Genomic DNA, 22,713 nt, shown 5'->3' with positions numbered 1-22,713 from the left:
AAAATTACAAAAAATTTTAAAGACCTATATAGGTATAATTTCTTCCCTTTAGTTGAATATACTCAACAGGCGTTTTCCAAATGGTCACCTATGTCGATGTCATTGATAGGTCAAATAAATGCTGTAAAAATGGTTATTCTACCGAATTTTTAATATATGTTTCAAGCAGTTCCCTCTTTTGTTCCAAAAACATTTTTTGATAAAATAGATTCTCTGATTTTGTCTTATGTTTGGAATAATAAAGGCTCTAGAGTGAATAAACTTTTATTGCAAAAATCAAGAAAAAGTTGGAGGACTGGCTTTACCAAACTTTACATTTTATTATTGGGCAAATAATATTCACTATATTACATTTTGGATTTATGATATAGACGACCGAGTGAAATTTAGCTGCTCCGATATATTGTGTCCAAGTTTGTTCCTCAGATGTTGATACCCAAGTATTTGAAGTTGTTCACACTATCCACTTCTGATCACTCTGTGAGGACTGGTTTATGGAAGCTCAACTTATCCTTTCTGATGTCTACAATCAGCTCTTTAGTCTTGCTGACGTTCAGTAAAAGGCTGCTGCTGCGACACAACTCAACTCAACTAACTGGTATATCTCGCTCCTGTACGCTCTTGCATCACGATCTGAAATGCTGCCAACAATAGTTCTACCATCAGCAAATTTATAGATTGCATTCGCATTATGCCTAGCTACACACTAATTGTATTAACAACATGCAGACATGCAGACATCATATTTTAATACGATATCTCTCAAAATCAGTCCAAATCAGTAGGCACCTTAGTTGACAGTCTCGGGTTTCCACACTTGTCAAATCCATGTCAGGTAGATGCATAATCTAGCTGTGTTTTCATTTTGAGCATCTATGACATTGTCAGTTCACTATTTTATATATACCCATCAGACACACACACACACACACACACACATTCACACTTTGTCTCACACACGGACTCCTTCTCACTCACTGTCAACTTTTTCCACTCCTCTATCTCCCGCTCTCATACACACGCACACATATACTTTCAATCTCTATCACTCTCTGTCTCTCTTTCTCTCTCACGCACACACACAAACACTAACTCACAAAAGACCATATATACTCACTGTCTCTCGCTCACACACGCATAAACACACCTCTCTCTCTTTTATACACACGCACTAGCATATATATCTCCCCTCTCTTCCCTCTCTCCCCTCTCTCCCCCTCTTTCCCCTCGCCTCCCCCTCTCCCTTCCTGTATCTATGTCATGTATTAACACCTTTGTTTATTTTTTCTAGTTGCTTTAATTTCAGCCTCATTTTCACCTTACGGGCCACGTTTATTTTTCCCAAGCAATTGTGGATTTGGTCAGTTTGTTATTCTGTGCCAAGAAGCAGAAATTGCAAATGTCCATGCAAGCATACAGTTCTCTATATTGCTGTTAATTGCATCTCTTTTAACTGTTTAAAACCACCTCCTAATTTACAGGGAAGTGCAGAGGCTGCAGAGTATTGAGGTGAGATCATGCATTTGGCAGAACTAAATGGATATAACATTCGTATTCAAATGTTGGGGAAAGAATTAGAATTCTGATCATCATCTCAGAACACTTTTAACTGATATTCTGGAGTATCAATTGTAGAGATGTTATTATGACGCAAATGATTTCCAGTTTAATCATTGTCCCCAGTAGCAGCTCCCCAAGCATCTCTACAAGTATATTACATACTCCACACTAGCCCCTCTTGATATGTTTCCGCGGGGTAAGAGCAGCAACGGAGCAGCATGATTCAACTTTTTTACTGATTCATGTCAGTGAAGATACAGGATGCACAGCTTTAGGGAATGAGATCCACAAACCGTGTCCGCCGAAACGAAAGACATGCACAGTTGAAAGTCCGCAACCAAATGAAGATGCTTCCCGCACATAGGAGACCCAGTTGTTTGACTGCACGTTCATTCATCCGCATATACACTCACCACATTGTCACAATCGATCAGATATTGTTTATAATCAATCCTTGCTGATTATCTTCAATACTTGCCTTCCCAGTTGTTATTGGTTTTCACTCCTTTGTGGGATCTTTATGTACTTCTACCTTTACTTGTTAATTCATTTTACTTCCCGTTTTCCCCTCAATACTGCTTGAACTCCCCTTTCGCTACACTTTTCAAACCACAATCTTTACACGTGCGCTTTCTGCCTCGATCTGATATGGTGCACCTCTGGCCGTCGTGTGATTTCCCCATTCAAGGCAAGTTCAATTTTATTGTCATTTCAACCATCTACATGTATACAGCCAAATGAAACAATGTTCCTCCGGACCAAGGTGTGCAGTGCAGTACATATTTTGTAACACGCACATCACATGTAAATCATACATTGCCACATATAAATACGCAAATAATAGATGACATTTACGACACAAGTAAACAATGTAAACAGTATGCGGCTAACTGGCGCTTCCTCCGTTGTGAAACCTGTGCTGTGACAGGGACTGCCTTACTTCTGCTCTTCCCATCCAACATGCTCCTCTGGACAATATCTGTACTCTAGTTCTATGCATTTACAGCATAGTCACAGAGTAACCTCGGGCACGTCAAGGAGTGACGTACTTAAATCGGTTGCGTCAGTAAAATGAACCGCACTTCCTCTCTCCATCTAACGTTCACAATTGCACGTTATTCTCGTTTAATCACATCTGTCCTGTTGGGGACAACTCACTAATTGAGCAGTCACTTATCAACCAGGTAGATCTTCTGCAATTTCTTTCCCCCCACCTCAATATCTTTGCAGTATTTGCCAAATAAATTAAGTTGAATTGTAAATCTGTGTTTCTTTCAGGGCAGCTCCGCCTACTAAGTTCGGACCGAATGTCAATATCGTATGTAAGTATTGTGTGACATCTAGATTTCCACGAGATTTGAAATATATTTTATTTGTCGTTTTATGATATTATTAGAACGAAAGTGACTTTGCAATGTGCTCACAATCTTGTGAGTACACGATGAACTGCGTTCAGAATCCAATACCAGGAATCAGCATTGTGCTCTCTCAACAAAAGGAACAGAATACTGCAGAAAGTGTATGCCTGTCGCTCAGTTAGAAACGTGAGGGAACAGAAAAAGCAGATCGCACTTTTTGCGCAGCAAAGGAGTATATGGAAAATGCTAGAATCACTCAGGAGTTCCATCAGCCCCTATGGGAATGAATCTGATCTGAAATGTCGACCTTCTTACCATTTCCATTTTCACTGACTCAGCTGGTGAGTGTTTGCGCTCCTTCTGCTTTTGCAGAACTGCAGAATCGACATTATTACACGTTTTCATAAATAGACTTCTGTGCGAGTGAGATGGATTTATTAGCACCCCTAGCTTTTGAAATGAAATGTGAGAGGAAAGTTGAAGCATGGGAGCAGTGTTGGGGTGTTGAAATTGCCTAAAGCCAGCGCTAGAATTCGAGGTCGAACCCGGTACCGAAGTCTGTGAGGCATCGTCTGCGTTACTCTATGATGTCACTGGCGAAGCGTTATTTACTCTTAATTTTTGCTGTTTGAGAACTTGTTGGTGATCTGATTCAGATCAGTTCAAAATAATCCAAAGGGATTTAATCGCTCGCATTGGAAGTGGAAATGAGAGCAGCTGTGAAGATGTAAAAGGGATTTTTTTTTGTTTTTACAAATAGACCGACATAGACCATGGCTGGTTATATTTTACAATGTGTAAGACAGAGTTTTTCCACTTATGAATACAACGCAGAATTACTGAACATTCTGTCGAAAAATACATTTTTGAATGGTTTGTTGAATGTTCAGTCTGAGGCACAGTGAAGTTCCACTGGCTTTTATTGTCCTATACAGAATACAGAGAGCCAACAGATTCATTGTACTGTCAGAATATAGGTAGAAATAATGTGTTCTCTGAATCAAGAAAGTTGGAGCAGAAGTCCAAATGCATTGTGTTCCGTTTATTTGGGAGATATTGTGACCACTACGCTTTGGCCTATTTATCGACACGATGTCCCAAATAAACTAAAGGCATCCCAGCAATTCCTTCGGTAAGTTCATGTTTTTTTAATAGTTGTTCCAAATAACCTGCTTGTCTGATTAAATGGTGGCCTCTAGATATTTAATTAGAATTGTATGTGTCCTTTCTGGAGCATAGCATGAGTATTGCCTGCAGATTTGGTTCCTCACCTCAACTTTTGTATTTACTCCTGTTGGATATAGTAGTGATTGCTCAACAGAGACAATTGCTGTATATGCTTCCCCTGATTGAAACATTCCCTGCTGCAATAGTTATTGATGTTATCTCCGTTCCGTTCTAAATATAAACTTGTTCAAAGTTCTTGCGTTTGTTTCGATGAGTCTGTGAGCCCAACAGTTTAGCTTTGATTATTTTCTTAGGTCACGTTCAGATGCTCGTGAAAGAAGCCGATTCCACTTTGATTTGAACACAACTGTCTTACTGTCGTTTAACGGCCTGCATCTGTAATTAACAGCGCTCAGGCGACAGATGTTTTCTATTATTTATTTATTTTATTTACTTCACAATGCAGCTCTGAACAGGCCCCTTCAGTCTGTAATACCGTCCCGCTAACCGCTTGCGCCTTCGTTGCTCCCATAGAAATATTCCAGTCCGACTGTGAGCAATTTATTGTTACTGCTTGTTGCAACTGCTCATCTGTCAATAGACTGGTTTTCAAACGTTAATGTACAGATTGAGATCCTACTGATTCACTGAAAAATTTGAACATTCTCCTCAGGGGAAGAAAGAAACCTTTCAAGCGCAAGGAGATGATAGAATGGGCTCTGCAGACCTCAAGCTGTAGAAGGGACAATGGGTTCCTGGTAAGTTCATTCCTTACTTATAATATTTTTTCTTATTTATCTCTCTATATATATTAGGGGGTATGTCTGCAGGGCCAGTGTTCTATTCTGGGTGTCAGTTGTAGAATTTCCGGGATCTCCTCCATGGTCACATCTCCACCAGTTGCATTCAGATGCAACCCCTTAGAGACCGTGTTCTGGCACTGGATCTGCAGCTCCATGACTTCCGGCTTGTTAGGGAAAGTGAATATGCGATACGACCAAGAATGTAGTCACCACAGGGCTACATGAGTCGCATAAAAGGGTGACTGAACCAGAGTTAACCTGTAGAGGGAAACTTCAAAAATGAGAAGAGTGAAGGACAGAACGTGTATTTAAATGTGGGCAGCATTCAGAATGAGGTGGACACACTCGTGGCCCAATTAGAGACTGATCGGTATGATTTTGTGCGCATCACTGCGTCATCACTGAAAGAAGAGCTGAACATCAAATGATATGATTTCGATTGAAAGGACAGGCAGCAAACGCATAGGCGGTGACATGGCTCTGTTGGTAGGAGAAAGATTTAAATCACTAGAAAGAGGAGACAGCGTCAGAATTTGGAATCTTTGTGGGTGGAGTTTGGAAACTGCAGGCTTAAACAAACTGATGGGAATCATTATAAGGACTCCAAAGAGTAGCCAAGATGAGGCGTTGTGATGGGAAGCAGGAAAAGGAAAGTAATAAGGGTAAATTCATCATTTTAATGGGGTACTTCAGAATGAGTTCGGCCTTGCCCAGATGGACTGGAGGAGGATAATGGTGGGGATGACGGCAGAACAGAAATGTCTGATGGTTCTGGAAACAGTTCCCAAGGCGCAGGATAGATATGCCCCACAGCGTAATACCGTATAACCATATAACAATTACAGCACAGAAACAGGCCATCTCGGCCTTTCTAATCCGTGCCGAACGCTTATTCTCACCTAGTCTCACCGAACGGCACTCAACCCACGACCCTCCATTCCTTTCCTGTCCATATACACATACAATTTTACATTACTTGACAATATCGAACCTACCTCTACCACTTCCACTGGAAGCTCGTTCCACACAGCTACCACTCTTCAAGTAAAGAAATTCCTACTCGTGTTACCCTTAAACTTTTGCCCCCTAACTCTCAACTCATGTCCTCCTTGTTTGAATCTCCCCTAATCTCAATGGGAAAAGCCGATCCACGTCAACACTATCTATACCCCTCATAATTTTAAATACCTCTATCAAGTCCCCCCTCAACCTTCTACGTTTCAAAGAACAAAGACCTAACTTATTCAACCTTTCTCTGTAACTTAGGTGCTGGAACCCGGGTATCATTCTAGTAAATCTTCTCTGTGCTCTCTCTATTAGAGTTGACATCTTTCCTATAATTCGGTGATCAGAGCTGTATACAATTCTCCAAATTCGGCCTTACCAATGCCTTGTACAATTTTAACATTGCATCCCAACTCCTATACTCAATGCACTGATTTATAAAGGCCAGCATACCAAAAGCTTTCTTCACCACCCCATCCACATGAGATTCCACCTTAAGGAACTATGCACGATTATTCCTAGCTCGCTCTGTTCTTCAATGACCTACCATTTACCATGTACGTCCTATTTTGATTATTCCTACCAGCTCACACTTATCAGCATTAAACTCCATCTGCCATCGCTCTGCCAGCTCTTCTAATTGGCCTAAATCTCTCTGCAAGCTTTGAAAACCTTGTTCATTGCCCACAACGCCACCTATCTTAGTATCATCTGCATACTTCCTAATCCAATTGACCACCCCATCATCCAGATCATTAATATATATAACAAACAGCTTTGGACCCAGTACAGATCCCTGAGGCACACCACTAGCCACCGCCCTCCATCCTTACAGACAGTTATCCACCACTATTCTCTGGTATCTCCCATCCAGCCACTGCTGAATCCATTTTACTACCTCAATAGTAACACCTAAAGATTGAATCTTCCTAACTAACCATCCTTGCGCAACCATGTCAAAGGTCTTACTGAAGTCCATATAGCAACATCCACTGCTTTACCCTCGTCACCTTTCCTAGTAACCTGTTCAAAAATTTCAATAAGATTTGTCAAACATGAGCTACCACGCGCAAATACATGCTGACTGTTCCTGATCAGACCCTGTCTATCCCGATAACCATATGTACCATCTCTAAGAATATTTTCCATTAATTTACCCACCACTGACGTCACTTTGACAGGCCTATAATTGCGAGATTTACTCTTAGAAAACGTTTTAAACAATGGAACAACATGAGACATACGCCAAACCTTCGGCACCATCACTGTTTCTAATTACTTTTCAAATATTTCTGTCAAGCCCCTGCTATCGCTAAACTTACTTCCCACAAGGCCCAAGGGAAAATCTTGTCAGGGCCGGGAGATTTATCCATTTTTATATTCCTTTAAAGCGCCAGTACTTCCTCCTCTTTAATCGTCATAGTTTGATAACTTCCCTACTTGCTTCCCTGCACCTTAGACAATTCAATATCCTTCTCCTTAGTGAATACCGAAGAAAATAAATTGTTCAAAATCCCCCCCACCCACATCTCTTTTCACTCCACACGTAGCTGTTTCTTTCCTTTCCCATTTCTCAATTGCGCCCAAGTAGTCTCCCTAAACAAGCACTTTAATCTATTCTGCCAGAGCACCGCTGTAATATTTTCTCTGACAAGCAACGCAACACCTCCCCCTCTTGTCCCATCGTACCTATCACCTGAATCAACGAAATCCAGGAATATTTAGTTGCCAATCACACACCTCATGCAACTAAGCTTCACTAATAGCTACTACATCATATTTCCAGATATTAATCCATGCTCTAAGCTCATCCACCTTTTTACAATGCTCCTAGCTTTAAAATGCATTCATTTAAGAAATTCTCCACCACTTCCTCTCTGTCTAACTCTCATGGTGCAAACAACATTACTATTTTCTTTTTCTTCCTTTCCCCATACATCTGTTCCTACAACCTGGTTCCCCTCCCCCTTGTATCTAGTTTAAATCCACTGGAGACTTTCTAGAAAATCTGCCTGCAAGAATATTTGTCCCCCTCCAGTTTAGATGTAAAACATCCCGCCGGAATATGTCCCACCTTCCCTGGAAAACTGTCCAATTATCTATAAATCTGAAGCGCTCCCTCCTAAACCATGTATTCAGCCACATGTTGATCTGCCTTATCCTACTATTTCCAAATCCACCTGCACGTGGCACTGGTAGCAATCCTGAGACTGCTATCCTGGAGGTCCGGTCCCTTAACTTGGCGCCTAGATCCTTAAACTCACCTTTCAGGACTTCCTCACTCTTCCTACCCGCGTCATTGATCCCTACATTTACCACGAATTCCCGCTGCTGACCCTCCCTCCTGAGAATACTGAGAACTCGATCCAAGATATCGCGGACCCTGTCACCAGCTAGGCAACAGACCATCCGATATTTTCGATCTCTTCCACGGAGTCTGCTATCTGTTGCCCTAACTGTAGAATCCCCTAACACTACTGCACTCTCCTTTTCCCTCCTTCCCTTCTGAGCTGAGGGTCCGGTCTCGGTGCCAGAGATGCAACCACTGCATCATGTCCCTGGTAGGTCGTCCCCACCAACAGTATCCACAACGGTATACTTATTATTGATAGGAACGGCTCTGCTCATTCTGTCTAATTCCCTTCCCTCTCCTGACAGTCCCCCAGCTACCTGTCTCCTGACTTTTAGGGGTGACTATCTCCCTGTTTATTTCTGCCTCTGCCTCCCGAATGATCCGCAGCTCATCCAGCTTCAGCTCCAGTTCCCTAACATGGTTCGTCAGGAGATGCTGCAGCTGCATGCACCTTTTGAAGGTGCAGTCATCAGGGACAATTGTGATCGCCCTGACTTCCCATAAACTGCAAACAGAGCACTCAGCTGCCCTAACTGCAGCCTCCATTACCTACTCATAAGCTAGTTATATTAATTAAAGGAGCTTACCCGGCCTTACCTCACTTGGAGTGAAGCTCGTCCTCAGACTCTGCTCGCTTTTTAAATTCTCCCGCTGATCTCAGAGGACGACTTACACACGTTTGCGCAGTTGTGCCTCGTTCAAACCTCGCCTCTACCAGTTCTCGCCGAAGCCTGATTGAGCCAAAGCTGTCCCACTCAACCTCAGTCCACTCCGACGATGGCCACTGTACATGGCGGCCTTCTTTTTAAACCTTTGGTGCGCTACGTCACGCGCCTGTTCCGTCTACCTCTTTTGCCTGATCAGTTTAAAAAAAAAAAACAGCTTCTCTCAGAGATGCCTTTATTTCTTCTCTCTCTGCTTCCTGCTTCGATTTAAAAGACCGTTGAAAAATTCCTCTCCTTGTTAAACGTTTGGCGCACTACGTCACGCGCCTACGCAGACGATCCTCTTTTCCCTGATCAGTTAATACGTTCTCAGAATGCGGGAGTTGGCAACCTTGGCTGACAAGAGAAGTTACGGACTGCATAAAAGCGAAAGGAAAGGGCATATGAGGTAGCAAAATAGATTAGGAAGTCTAATGATTGGGAAGCTTTTAAAATTCAACAAAGGCCAACTGAAAAAAGCTGTAAGAAGGAGAATGATTAAATGTAAGGGCAAAGTAGCCACGGAAGATAATGGAAATTATTTTCAGTTATGTGAAGAGTAAAAGGGCAGTAAGAGTTGATGTTGGACCACTGGAAAATGATGCTGGAGATGTACTAATGGCAGAACAAGGAATAGCGTATGAACCTAATGAGTACTTTGCATCGGTCTTCACTAATGTAGACACGAGCAGTGTGCCAGTGGTCTGTGAGTGTCAGGGTGCAGGAGTGATTGCCATTGATTTTCTAAATGACAACGTGCAAGACAAACTCAAAGTTCCCAAGGTGGATCAGTCAGCTGGACCACATGGACTACATCCCAGAGACGTGAGAGGTGTTGCTGAAGAGACAGTCGATGCATTGGTCCTGATATTTCAAGAATCACTTGATTGTGGTATGGTATCGGAGGATTGCAAGATTGCAAATGTCAACCTACTCTTTACCATGTGGGGAGGGCTAAAGGAAAGAATATAGACCAGTTATCCTAAACTCAGTGCTTGAGATTGCGTTGGAGTCTATTATTAAGGATAAGATTTCGGGGTACTTGGGCAATAATGAACCTAAGTCAAAGCTAGCATGGTTTTTGTCAAGAGAAATATTGCCTGACAAAACGGTTAGAGTTCTCCGAGGAAGTAACAGGCAGGGTGGACAAAGGAGAGGCAGTGGATGTCACTTACTTGGGCTTTCAGAGGGCACTTGATAAGGTGCCACCAGGAGGCTGCTTAAAAAGATGAAATCCTAAGGCATTACAGGAAAGATATTGGCCTGGACAGAGGAATGGCTGATAGGTAATGGAATTGATGGTTTTGTCGCAAAGTTTGTGTATGATACAATGCTAGGTAGAAGAGTAAGGAATTGCTAAGGAGGTAATGTGTTGCTGCAGAATTTAGGCAAATTGGATGAATGGGCAAAAAATGGCAGATTGAATACAGTGTTGGAAAATCTACCATAATGCATTTTGGTAAAAGGAACAATAAAGCAGAACAATTAGTAGATATACTTTTCAATCATCGGAGATGCAGAGAGACATGGGAGACTGCGTGCAGGACTCCCAGAGGGTTCATTTGCAGGTTGACTCTGTGGTAAAGAAAGCTAAAGCAAGAAGATAAAACGAAGTTTTATAAAGCACTCGTCAGACCGAACGTAGGGTATTGTCAACAGTTTTGGGCCCCGTATCTCAGAAAGGATATGTTGTCATTGGAGAGAGTCCAGAGGAGGTTCAAATGAATTATTCTGGGAATGAAGGGATTAACATTTGAGTATCGCTTGGCAGCGCTGGGCATGTATTCACTAGAATTAAGAAGAATGCGGGTGGATCTCATTGAAACCTACCAAATGTTGAAAGGACATGGAGGGGGTATTCCCTGTGGTGGAGGTATCCAGAACCAGATGCCACTGCCTCAAAAGAGACGGGTGACCCTTTTAGGACAGAAGTAAGGAGAGTTCTATTAGAACAGAGGTAAGGGGAGTATACTTTTTTATCCAGAGATAGTGAATCTTCAGAATACACATCCACATACTGCAGTGAAGGAGTGTATATTTAAAGCTGCTGTAAGCAGTTTCCCGATTGTTCAACGTAAGAAAGGGTATGGAGAGAAGGCAGGTGTATGGGGTTAAGTGGGTTCCAGAATTAGCCATGATGGAATGGCAGACCAGACTCAAAGGGTTGAGTGATCTAATTCTGCTCCAATATCATATGGTCTTAAATCCGATGGGTCCAGTTTGCCAGGAGTTAAGGTGCCAATCAAGACAATGTTTGAATTGGACAATTTTCATCTTACCATCCTGGCATTCCTTCAACTCAGAGCACCAAGCCCAATTTATGTCTGTTTGCGATGCGGTTACCGGGCTGATGAGGTCGCCTTCCATTCATTATTTCTCAAGCGAGGTTACCTCTTTGTTTCCTCTTAATGGGAAATATAGAAAATTTTCAGAAAAGTTAACTATTCGTAGTCTTAGATTCCGTCCCAATATTCAACACTCTCATACATAATTCCACATTTGAATTATATTTTGCCATCCTCACTGCAACAGGAGTAGAAGGAGCTAAAAATATGTCCAATGGTTTTTCTGGACCTGGACGAAACAGCTTTAGTCATCTCTTCTCAAGTGTTTGTCTTTTTTTTTTCAAGGCGGCTGGCATCGTCCCGGAGACGGTGATCTACTGTTCCAAATCAATCTACTTCCTCATGGGCAGTGGGTTCTCGCTTTCGGATTTCGCATATCGGCCTGACTTTTTGATGTCCCCAACTGCGGCCTGGAAGATGTGCGCCAAAGGGGTGCGGCCCAGAGGCAGACACGATTACTCGCCGATGAAGATTTGCTTTCATGGTTGCTGGTCTACGGTTGATTCTTTATCTGCAGCAAGTGGAGGGAGGCGGGAGGGTTGAAACTTATGCTACTGCTTGTATATGGTAGGCGGGAGGAGAGTTTTGGGGTTGTAAGATTTTCTGTCCTTCAATTTTTGCGTTTTCCTCTATTTCGTGGATGTCTGCGAAAAGGAAGGATTTCAAGTTGTATAATGTGTACATTCTCTATATTAAATTCAACCGTTGATAACTTTCATATCGCTGTAGCAATTTTTATTAAAATTTGATTTCTTTTTGAGTTTGTATTTTAAAGTAAGCTTTTCCTTAATGACGTTTGCCACTTGAATGTGTCTGTGTAAATAATCAGATTGAAATAAATTGCTGCAGGAACATATCGTGTGTCGGATTGCTTCTAGTTTACCTTGATATTTTCTGCATTTATCACCTTCAATGTGTTGGTCTTCAATTGTGTATATTCCCCTTGTGTGTGCGTTAACACTGATCCTGTATTGCTCGTAAGAAACCATTCTCTTTCTGTGACAAGGTCTCTGTCTGTGTGCCGGGTATTCGGCACGTTCTTGTTGACATCTCGCCTGTTCAGACCGTGCTGATGTATTGCATGGAGGGCTATACACTTCCATTGGTCAACCTTTTCTTCTATACTGATGATTTTATTTTTCTGGTTTGTGTTTTAGTTTAGCTTTGGTTGTGTGAACTTTGTTTTATCATTATTATTGTTATTATTATGATCAATTCACGTTCTTTATGTATTTGCGCAGTTTACTTTGTTTTTGCACATTAGTTGCTGCCCGTCCTGTTCTATCCAGTCTTTCGTTCATTCTATTGTTTTGTTTTTTCTTGTCTTTACTGAGACTGTTCAGGGATTTATGTGGTTATATCTCTGCACTTTGGCTTCCTTGTGTGTCCCCACTTTTTATTTTACTTTGGCTCTGACCTTAATTGTCCGCCACGATAGCTTCCTTCTTCCATTCGAGTTTCTTCTTCTTTGCAATATATCTCTCTATCAGTTACCTCATTTCTTGAAGAAACTCCAGCCATTGCTGCTCTGCTGACCTTCCTGCTAGTGTCCTTTTCCAGTCAACATTGGCCGGTCCCACTCTTATGCCGTTTTAATTTATTTGATTCCACTGAAACACCGACATATTGGAATTTAGTTTCTCCTTCACAAATTTCAAAGTGAACTCGATCATACTGGGATCACTGTTCACCAAGGGTTTCTTTACATTAAGCTCTCTTAGCACCTCCGGATCATTGCCCAACAACCAAACCAGCACAGCCGAACTCCAGTGGGCTCAACAGCAAGCTGTTCTGAAAATCTATCCGTAGACATTCTACAAATTATTTCTCTTGTGGTCTAATACTGAGCTGGTTTCCCAGTCCACATCCATGATAAAATCTTCTACCATTATCGTGACATCGCCCTTCTGACACGCATTTTCTATTTCCTGCTGTAAATTGTAATCCACATCCCGCCTGCTGTTTGGAGGCATGTATATAACTGCCGTCAGGGTCTTGCTATTTCTTGCCTTGCTATTTCTTAACGCAAGCTGTAGAGTCTTCACATCTTCCGACTCTGTGTCATCCCTATATATAAACTGGGCGTTGGTGAACAAACTCCGACTGCTTGGTCTATATATACCATTGCGCAGCACCTAACCAACTGAACTCAGACAGTAAATGCATGACTCTATTAAACCACTCACCACTGCCTCGCCCGTAGTGGTAAGCGGATGGATATGACATAGGGCTTATTTTTGTGTTCCCTCTTCATTAGACAAAGTTCCGGTGGCCACTCATTTCACTTCTCCATCCCATTCCGTCATTGTAAGTCCATTGCCTGCTCTACGGCCGCGATGAGGCCACACTCAGGTTCGAGTAGCAAAACCTGATATTCCGTCTGCGTAGCCTCCAACCTGATGGCATGAACATCGATTTCTAGAACTCTGGGTAACTGCCACACACTGCCACCACCCCATTCGGCATTCTCATTCCCGTGTCCCTCTTTCATATTATATCTGTACCTGCCTATCCCCTCCCTGTCGTGCTCTTCCCCTCCCTTTTCTTCCATGGCTTCGCTGTCGCCTTTCATATTCCCCCCACAAGCCCTTTATCCCATTCACCTATCAACTTCCCAGCTTTTTACTGCACCTCTCCCCTCTCCCAGTTTCACATATCACCTAGTACTTCTTTCTCTCCCACTACCCTTCTTTCTCCAACTTCACTTTTTTTTTCAATCCTGATGACGGGTACCGGCCTGTAACGTTAATTTTTTACTCTTTTACATCTAAACTGCCTGTCCTTCTGGGCTTTTCCAGCATTTTGTGTTTAATTTTAATAAAATTTTGTGATTAATTTTGTGATTAATTTTAATAAAATTCAACGACCATAGCGGTTTCCGGTCTACTTGAAATATTTTTCTGTCCTGAAATCCGAAATTCAAAAAAATGTCACAAAACTGGAACGACGGAAGAGGACCTTCACGAGGATTTTACACGGACCGGATGCATTCAATTATGAACGTCGACTGAATAGGTTGGGACAGTTCACCAGGAAGCTAGTAGCATGAGTGACCTTGGAGAGGTTTATGAATGCACGAGGGACGTAGATCTGGTACATCTTTACAGTCTTTTTCTTCCTGTGGTTATGTAAAACATAGGTGTAAACTCGGATGGAAATGTTATAATGCACGCAAGAGGAAACGCAGTCAGTCAGACGCGAATGGTAACATGCACTGAGATGCCAAAGCAAGTTCTGGAATCGGCTACAATTAACATTTTAAACTTCAGTTAGAGTTCTGTATGCAAATAAATCTTTGCAAAGACAATCTAGTCTGATGGGACGAGAATGGATAGATATCTCCGTCCGCACGGACAAGTTAGGTCAAGGGTCTCGTTCTGTGCTAGATCATTATACGACTCTCTGACGCGATTACAATTGCTTCAGGGTAAACGGACACAGCTGGGTAAAGATGTCAAATAAAGTAGGCCCGCGTTAGGACACGGTACCTGGACTAGATTCTAGGGCGAGGACCAGTTCAGTTACTTGTCGACAAGGTGGAGGCCATCACAAATAGTCCCCGGACCCACGCGAAGAAACAGGTCCAGCCCTTCCTGGGGCTAATCGGTGGTATCGCCGTGTTATCCTTCAGTTTGCCAGCTTGCCGGACCTACTAACAGAAGCGACTCTGAAATCTACAGAGAATCGTTCCGGTGGATTATAGAATGGGATTAAGTCTTTGCGACTGAAGGAGAATTTGTGTTCCCGGCAGGACCTCATCAAACTAGACTTCATCAAATTCTTCACTATCCACGTCGGCGCCTTAGCAGTGGGGATTGGAGCCGTCCCGCCCAGATGAAAGAAGGAGAAGAACCGCCGGTATTTGTGCTTTAGTTTATAGCTGTTACCACGGAGGACAAGGTGTTCCACTGTTGATAAGGAAGCTACTGCCATAAAAGGGCCTTGGAGACCCTCTAGTACTACCTGTTAGGTGGAGTATTCATCCTGAAGACCAAGGTCTCACCTCGCTCCACTCCAGGAATGACCACAATTCCCGCACCATGAGATGGTACCTGATTCTACAACGGATCCGGTTGAATATCCATCATTAGGCAGGACAGCACAACGTCATGGCAAACTGTCTCTCTCGATTGCCCTCCTTGTGCAGTCTAGAAGAGGAGGCCGAACAGTTTGGCAATGCTAATCCTCCCGTTAAACTTGCTCCTTTGTCCGGTTAGTTCCACTTGTTCTGTCGCTGTTCTAATTTCCCCTGTAGTCCGCACTCTTTGCCCTCCCGTTCTGCAGTTCTTGGGAGTTCAGCATTTACACGCCCCAACCGTAAAACAATCGCTGGCTGGTGTAATCAATACAACCCCTTCAATTAACGTGCTCTGCAGGTTTATAACTCATTAAAATAAGGATTTCAAAATAGTTTCATTTATTTTCATTCACAGTTTTACATCGGTTTGTAGACGGCAGACCGGCCTCCAAAGGCCTGATGGACAGTTTGATCATCCTAAAATAATACCTGGATTAGTAGGAGCCGGCGCACTACATCCTACGCATGCAGTCTAGCTTTGCTGAGAAGGTGGATCTGACAGTGGGTGAATAATATATTGAAAATTAACAACCACGTGTGTCGTAGAGAAAGCCTCTGTATATTTCTGTACATTCATGTATCATTTCATTTGTCTATTTGCAAATAATTTTATTCTTCACAACTTTGGGCAGTTTTTGCTATTTTTCCCCACATGGCATAAAGTAAAACCCCTTTCATCTAACATGCAGTTGCAGCTTCCCATCTGTTATTGTTCAACGGGTGACTCTCGACTGGCACGTTTACCCACACCTGATAGCGAGGTACACATTTGATACTCTTTTTTTGTTTATTTGTCGGTGCTTCGTTGGGTGCATCTTTCTTATTGGTTGTACTGTGGGATTTTTTTTTTTTTTGAAATTTACTTTGAATGCCTGATGGGGTGGAACAAATAAACATTCTCGCGACGTTTAAGAAATATCATGATCAGCACCAAACAATACCATGTAGAAGCAGTCAGACTACTTGCTCATGAATGGCATCAGGACAGATATGAACTCTATTGTCGGTATATTCGGGCTGGACACATCATCCTGAATCTCTGATGCATAGTAAGGAGAGATAAATCATGGAACAGCACCTTGGCCCGCCGAGTCACTGCCGACGATTAAATTCCCACTTACGCGCTATCTTCCTTCCCAATCCCACGACTTAGCAATACTCTTCGCAAGTACAGGAGTCATGTCCCAAATTGCTTTGAGATGCGGGAGAATGGAACATCCGGGAAGAAAAACTCACACTGCCGGTTGAGAATGGTGAAACTCCAGAAAATGCGGTTCTTCAAGGAGGATGCACACGTCATTGAGGGCCCTCGTCATCCGATAAGTGCCCTTTTCGCATTACAGCCATCAAAGAAAACTTACATGAGCCCCACGACACTGCCGTCCGATTTCTGAATGGTCCAAGAAACCATTTCTCAATTGCTCTATTTACTTTTCTTTGTAATTTGTGTTATATCTTCTAAGTTTTCGACTGTAATGCTGCCACATCTCAACACTGTTTCCGACACAGCTCACAGCGGATGATAAACTATACTCCTATATCTATTGGAAATTCAGTATAGATTTATTAATAACTGTAAAAGTGTTCTTCGTGTCCATCGGAGCGCTTTGGACTTCAATCGGATTTTGCTGAGATAATATGTCATTGGGAAAATGGGAAGCAATGATAAATGAAATTACTCTGACAGAATAGACGGATTGAATGGTCTCCCACTGTGTCACGAGAAGGTCTGACCCGTTTCAATCATTTTACTTCGATTAGATCACCCTCATTCAGTGACTAACCTCCCATATCTCAGCTGCAGATCTGATTCGTATTTATAAGTCTGAACTCTCGAAGTTAAATGTTATATAATATGATTAAAGCTCGACGATTTGAATCCAGCTGCAGCTCCTTACAAATGTGTTAGGGAACTGCAACTCAATCGTACTGACCTTTGTCTCGTATCGGAGAATGAAGGTGTGATAAATAGGAGCTAAAGAGTTGTAGTCGCCGCTATTCTGCAGAAGCCAGGTAGCAGAGAGGGATAAGAAATTGAAGGAGTGCAGACTACGCTTCTGGTCATTACCCTCATTAATAACTCTACCACTTTCGATACTGTTGCGGGAGGAGGAACGATCCACAGCAGCAGCAACTGAATCTCTGGCACTTGAGTCTGCCTCTGTGACTGTGAGAGGAATGGGAAATAAACAGAATGTAGTAGTGATAGGGCACTCCTGAGTTAGAATTCCATTGCAGGTCTATAAAGCTACAATTATTAAGAATGGTAGGAGGCAGAAGACCTATTCTCAATAAGTATGACAATTGCGCTCCTGTCCACACTCCCATTAGCACACTAATCCATGTGCCGAAGCACAAAATGCTCATTCGGCACCAACGCCTCCCCTCTTCCCTCCTACCGCCTTTAGTTCAACACATTGATCAACAACACTGTCTAGGTACCCTCCTTGCCCTGAAACCACCGATTCATACCTCAGCATACCAACTTATATCTTCCTGAACTCCACCTCCCCCAACCCCACCTTCTACCAGTTCCCCAAACTCCTCGGACCAACCCACATTACTGAGTAGGTGAGAAGAGCTCTGGCGAAATTCAGACACGGCAATGCATTGGGAACGGATGGGGTGAACCTCAAGGTTCTGAAAGAGTGTGCCGAGCAGCTGTGTGGAGTTCTCCAGCGCATTTTCAATCTGAGTCTCTGCCTGGAAAGGATCTCGACTGTGGAAAGCATCATGTGTGGTCCCAGTACCCACGGAAGGCCACCCGAAATTTTTGAATGACTGCCGTCCAGAGGCCCTGACCTCACACATCTTGCAGACCCTAGAGAGGCTGGTCCTGGCTCACTTCCGAGGCCTCGTCAGATCAGTCCTCGATCCGCTGCCGTTTGCCAAACTGGAACACACTGAAGTCGACGATGGTGTCACCTACCTGCTGAACAGAGGCTACTCCCATTTGGATAAGCACGGCAGCACTGTGAGGATCTTATTTTTAATATTTTTTCTCAAGTATCTTCAATGCCATCCAGCCCTCATTGCTGGGGAAAAATGTTCCGTTTAATGTAGGTTAGCACTACTATTACATCCTGGATAATAACTGTCAGACCACCGTTTGTGCGGCTACAGAGCAGGATGTCAGATATGGCTCGATGCAGCACATGGCCCCACAGAGGACTGTATTGACTACCTTCCTGTTTACCTTGTATATCTCAGACTTTAGATACAACACTGAGTCATGTCATCTGTAGAGATTCTGTGATGGCTCCGCACGAAGTATATGTCGTGGTATATATAGGTACCAATGACATAGGTAGGAAAGGGGAAGATGTCCTGAAACGAGAGTATATGGAGTTAGGAAGGCAGTTAAGAAGAAGGACCGCAAAGGTAGTAATCTCGGGATTACTGCCTGTGCCACGCGACAGTGAGAGTAGGAATGGAATTAGGTGGAGGATGAATGCGTGGCTGTGGGATTGGAGCAGGGGGCAGGGATTCAAGTTTCTGGATCATTGGGACGTCTTCTGGGGCAGGCGTGAACTGTTCAAGAAGGACGGGTTACACATGAATCCTGGGGGGACCAATATCCTAGCGGGGAGGTTTGCTAGGGCTACAGGGCAGACTTTAAACTAGTAAGATGGGGGGAGAGCAATTTGAGGAAACTATGGGAGAGGAGGTGTGTTCACCAGTAGAGCAAGTAAATAGACAGTGTGTGAGGGAGGAAAGGCAGGTGATGGAAGGGATGCGTTCAGACCGAAGATGTAGGGGAGAAGAAAGAAAAGGATAATAAATTTGAATACATTCTTAGGGATGAAAAGAGAGGAGGAGGTGGAGAGTATCTTAAATGTATCTATTTTAATGCTAGCAGCATTGTAAGAAAGGTGGATGAGCTTAAAGCGTGGATTGATACCTGGGATTATGATGTTGTAGCTATTAGTGAAACATGGTTGCAGGAAGGGTGTGACTGGCAACTAAATATTCCTGGATTTAGTTGCTTCAGGTGTGATAGAGTAGGAGGGGCCAGAGGAGGAGGTGTTGCATTGCTTGTCCGAGAAAATCATATGGCGGTGCTTTGGAAGGATAGGTTTGAGAGCTCCTCCAGGGAGGCTATTTGGGTGGAATTGAGGAATGGGAAAGGTGTAGTAACAGTGATAAGAGTGCATTATAGGCCACCTAATGGGGAGCGTGAGTTGGAAGAGCAAATGTGTAAGGAGATAGCAGATATTTGTAGTAAACACAAGGTGGTGATTGTGGGAGATTTTAATTTTCCACACGTAGACTGGGAAGCTCATTCTGTAAAAGGGCTGGATGGTTTAGAGTTTGTGAAATGTGTGCAGGATAGTTTTTTGCAACAATACATAGAAGTACCGACTAGAGATGGGGCAGTGTTGGATCTCATGTTAGGGAATGCGATAGGTCAGCTGACAGATGTATGTGTTGGGGAGCACTTTGGGTCCAGTGATCACAATAGCATTGGCTTCAATATAATTATGGAGAAGGACAGGACAGGACCTAGAGTTGAGATTTTTGATTGGAGAAAGGCTAACTATGAGGAGATGCGAAGGGATTTACAGAGAGTGGATTGAGTCAAGTTGTTTTATGGGAAGGATGAAATAGAGAAATGGAGGTCATTTAAGGGTGAAATTAGGAGGGTACAGAATCTTTATGTTCCTGTTAGGTTGAAAGGAAAGGTTAAAGGTTTGAAAGCACCATGGTTTTTAAGGGATATTAGAAATTTGGTTCGGAAAAAGAGGGATGTCTACAATAGATATAGGCAGCATGGAGTAAAGGAATTGCTCGAGGAATATAAAGAATGTAAAAGGAATCTTAAGAAAGATTAGAAAAACTAAAAGAAGATACGAGGTTGGTTTGGCAAATAAGGTGAAAGTAAATCCTAAAGGTTTCTACAGTTATATTAAAAGCAAGAAGATAGTGAGGGATAAAATTGGCCCCTTACAGAATCAGAGTGGTCAGCTATGTGTGGAGCCGAGGGAGATGGGAGAGATTTTGAACGATTTCTTCTCTTCCGTATTCATTCAGTAGAAGGATATTGAATTGTGTAAGGTGTGGGAAACAAGTAAGGAAGTTATGGAAACTATGACAATTAAAGAGGTGGAAGTACTGGCGCTTTTAAGAAATTTAAAAGTGGATAAATCTCCGGGTCCTGGCAGGATATTCCCCAGGACCTTGAGGGAAGTTTGTGTAGAAATAGCAGGAGCTCTGACGGAGATCTTTAAGACGTCATTAGAAACGGGGATTGTGCCAGAGGATTGGCGTATTGCTCATGTGGTTCCATTGTTTAGAGATAGTATTAATAATTATCTGGATAGACAGGATCTGATTAGGAGTAGCCAGCATGGATTTGTGCGTGGAAGGTCATGTCTGACAAACCTTATTGAATTTTTTGAAGAAGTTACGAGGAATGTTCACGAGGGTAAGGCAGTGGATGTAGTCTATATGGAATTCAGCAAAGCCTTTGACAAAGTTCCACATGGAAGGTTAGTTAAGAAGGTTCAGTCGTTAGGTATTAATGCTGGAGTAATAAAATTGATTCAACAGTGGCTAGATGGGAGATGCCAGAGAGTAGTGGTGGATAATTGTTTATCGGGATGGAGGCCGGTGACTAGCGGGGTGCCTCAGGGATCTGTTTTGGGCCCAATGTTGTTGGTAATATACATGAATGATCTGGATGATGGGGTGGTAAACTGGATTAGTAAGTATGCCGATGATACTAAGGTAGGAGGTGTTGTGGATAATGAGGTAGGTTTTCAAAGCTTGCAGGGAGATTTATGCCGGTTAGAAGAATGGGCTGAACGTTGGCAGATGGAGTTTAATGCTGAGAAGTGTGAGGTTCTACATTTTGGCAGGAATAATCCAAATAGAACATACAGGGTAAATGGTAGGGCATTGAGGAATGCAGAGGAACAGAGAGATCTAGGAATAACAGTGCATACTTCCCTGGAGGTGGAGTCTGATGTAAGTAGGGTGGTGAAGAAGGCTTTTGGAACGCTGGCCTTTATAAATCAAAGCATTGAGTACAGAAGTTGGGATGTAATGTTAAAATTGTACAAGGCATTGGTAAGGCCAAATTTGGAATATTGTGTACAGTTCTGTTCACCGAATTATAGGAAATATATCAATAAATTAAAGAGAGTGCAGAGACGATTTACTAGGATGTTACCTGGGTTTCAGCACTTAAGTTACAGAGAAAGGTTGAACAAGTTAGGTCTCTATTCATTGGAGCGCAGAAGGTTGAGAGGGGATTTAATCGAGGTATTTAAAATTTTGAGAGGGATAGATAGAGTTGACGTGAATAGGCTGTTTCCATTGAGAGTAGGGGACATTCAAACGAGAGGACATGATTTGAGAGTTAGGGAGCAGAAGTTTAAGGGAAACACGAGGTGGTATTTCTTTACTCAGAGAGTGATAGCTGTGTGGAATGAGCTTCCTGTAGAAGTAGAAGAGGCCAGTTCAGTTGTGTCATTTAAGGTAAAATTGGATAGGTATATGGACAGGAAAGGAGTGGAGGATTATGGGCTGAGTGCGGGTAGGTGGGACTAGGTGTGATTAAGAGTTCGGCACGGACTAGGAGGGCCGAGATGGCCTGTTTCCGTGCTGTGATTGTTATATGGTTTTATGGTTATATGGAAGTTGAATGTATAAAGGGAGGACGGGACGATGAATTAAGGGCACTGGTGGAGACGTTGTTAAATGGTGCAAGCTGAATCAGCTGCAGCTTAACAGTAAGGCAAAAGAGATGGTGATGGACTTAAAGAAGACTCAGATTGCACTGTTCCCTGTTACTGTTGATGGTAAAGACATGGATGACCATAAGCTATAGGAGCAGAAGCAGGCCATTCGGCCCATCGAATCCACTCCGGCATTCAATCATGGCTGATCCAATCATCACAATTCTAGTCATCCCAACATACCTGCCTTCTCCCCATACCCTTTGATGATCTGGAACATCAAGAACATATCTATCTCTGCCGTAAATGCAACAAATGAATCGTCCTCCAGAGTCGTGATTGGCAAGAAATTCTACAGACTAATCACCATCTGACTAACCTAATTTCTTCACAGCTCTTTTCTAAATGGACGTCCTGCAATCTTGAATTTGTGCCCTCTTGTCATAGAGTCCCCTACCATGGAAGATAACTTTGCCATAGTTCATCTGTTTAGACGTTTAACATTCGGAATGTTTCTATGAGAACCCCTCATTCTCCATTCTCCGAAACTCCAGGGACTAAAGCACAAGAGCTGCCAGACGTTCCTCATACAGTAAACCTTTCATGATTGAACTCGTTCTCGGAACTTTCTCTGAATCCTCTCCAATGTCAGTATATCCT

At 42.8% G+C, this 22,713-nt stretch overlaps 1 protein-coding gene across 1 annotated transcript in view; it reads left to right on the top strand.

Moving 5' to 3' along the window:
• Positions 1 to 12,143, top strand: part of LOC132387153 (uncharacterized) — a 60,439-nt gene extending 48,296 nt beyond the window's left edge. The window contains exons 11-13 of the mRNA XM_059959506.1: positions 2,839 to 2,882; positions 4,759 to 4,843; positions 11,581 to 12,143. Of these exons, the coding sequence (XP_059815489.1) occupies positions 2,839 to 2,882; positions 4,759 to 4,824 (110 nt within the window). The 3' untranslated portion in view covers positions 4,825 to 4,843; positions 11,581 to 12,143. The remainder of the gene's footprint in view (positions 1 to 2,838; positions 2,883 to 4,758; positions 4,844 to 11,580) is intronic.
• The last annotated feature ends 10,570 nt before the right edge of the window (positions 12,144 to 22,713 follow it).

Source organism: Hypanus sabinus, unplaced genomic scaffold (assembly GCF_030144855.1).
Source record: "Hypanus sabinus isolate sHypSab1 unplaced genomic scaffold, sHypSab1.hap1 scaffold_1574, whole genome shotgun sequence".
NCBI lineage: Eukaryota > Metazoa > Chordata > Chondrichthyes > Myliobatiformes > Dasyatidae > Hypanus > Hypanus sabinus.
This window is presented reverse-complemented; position numbering and strand designations above follow the sequence as displayed.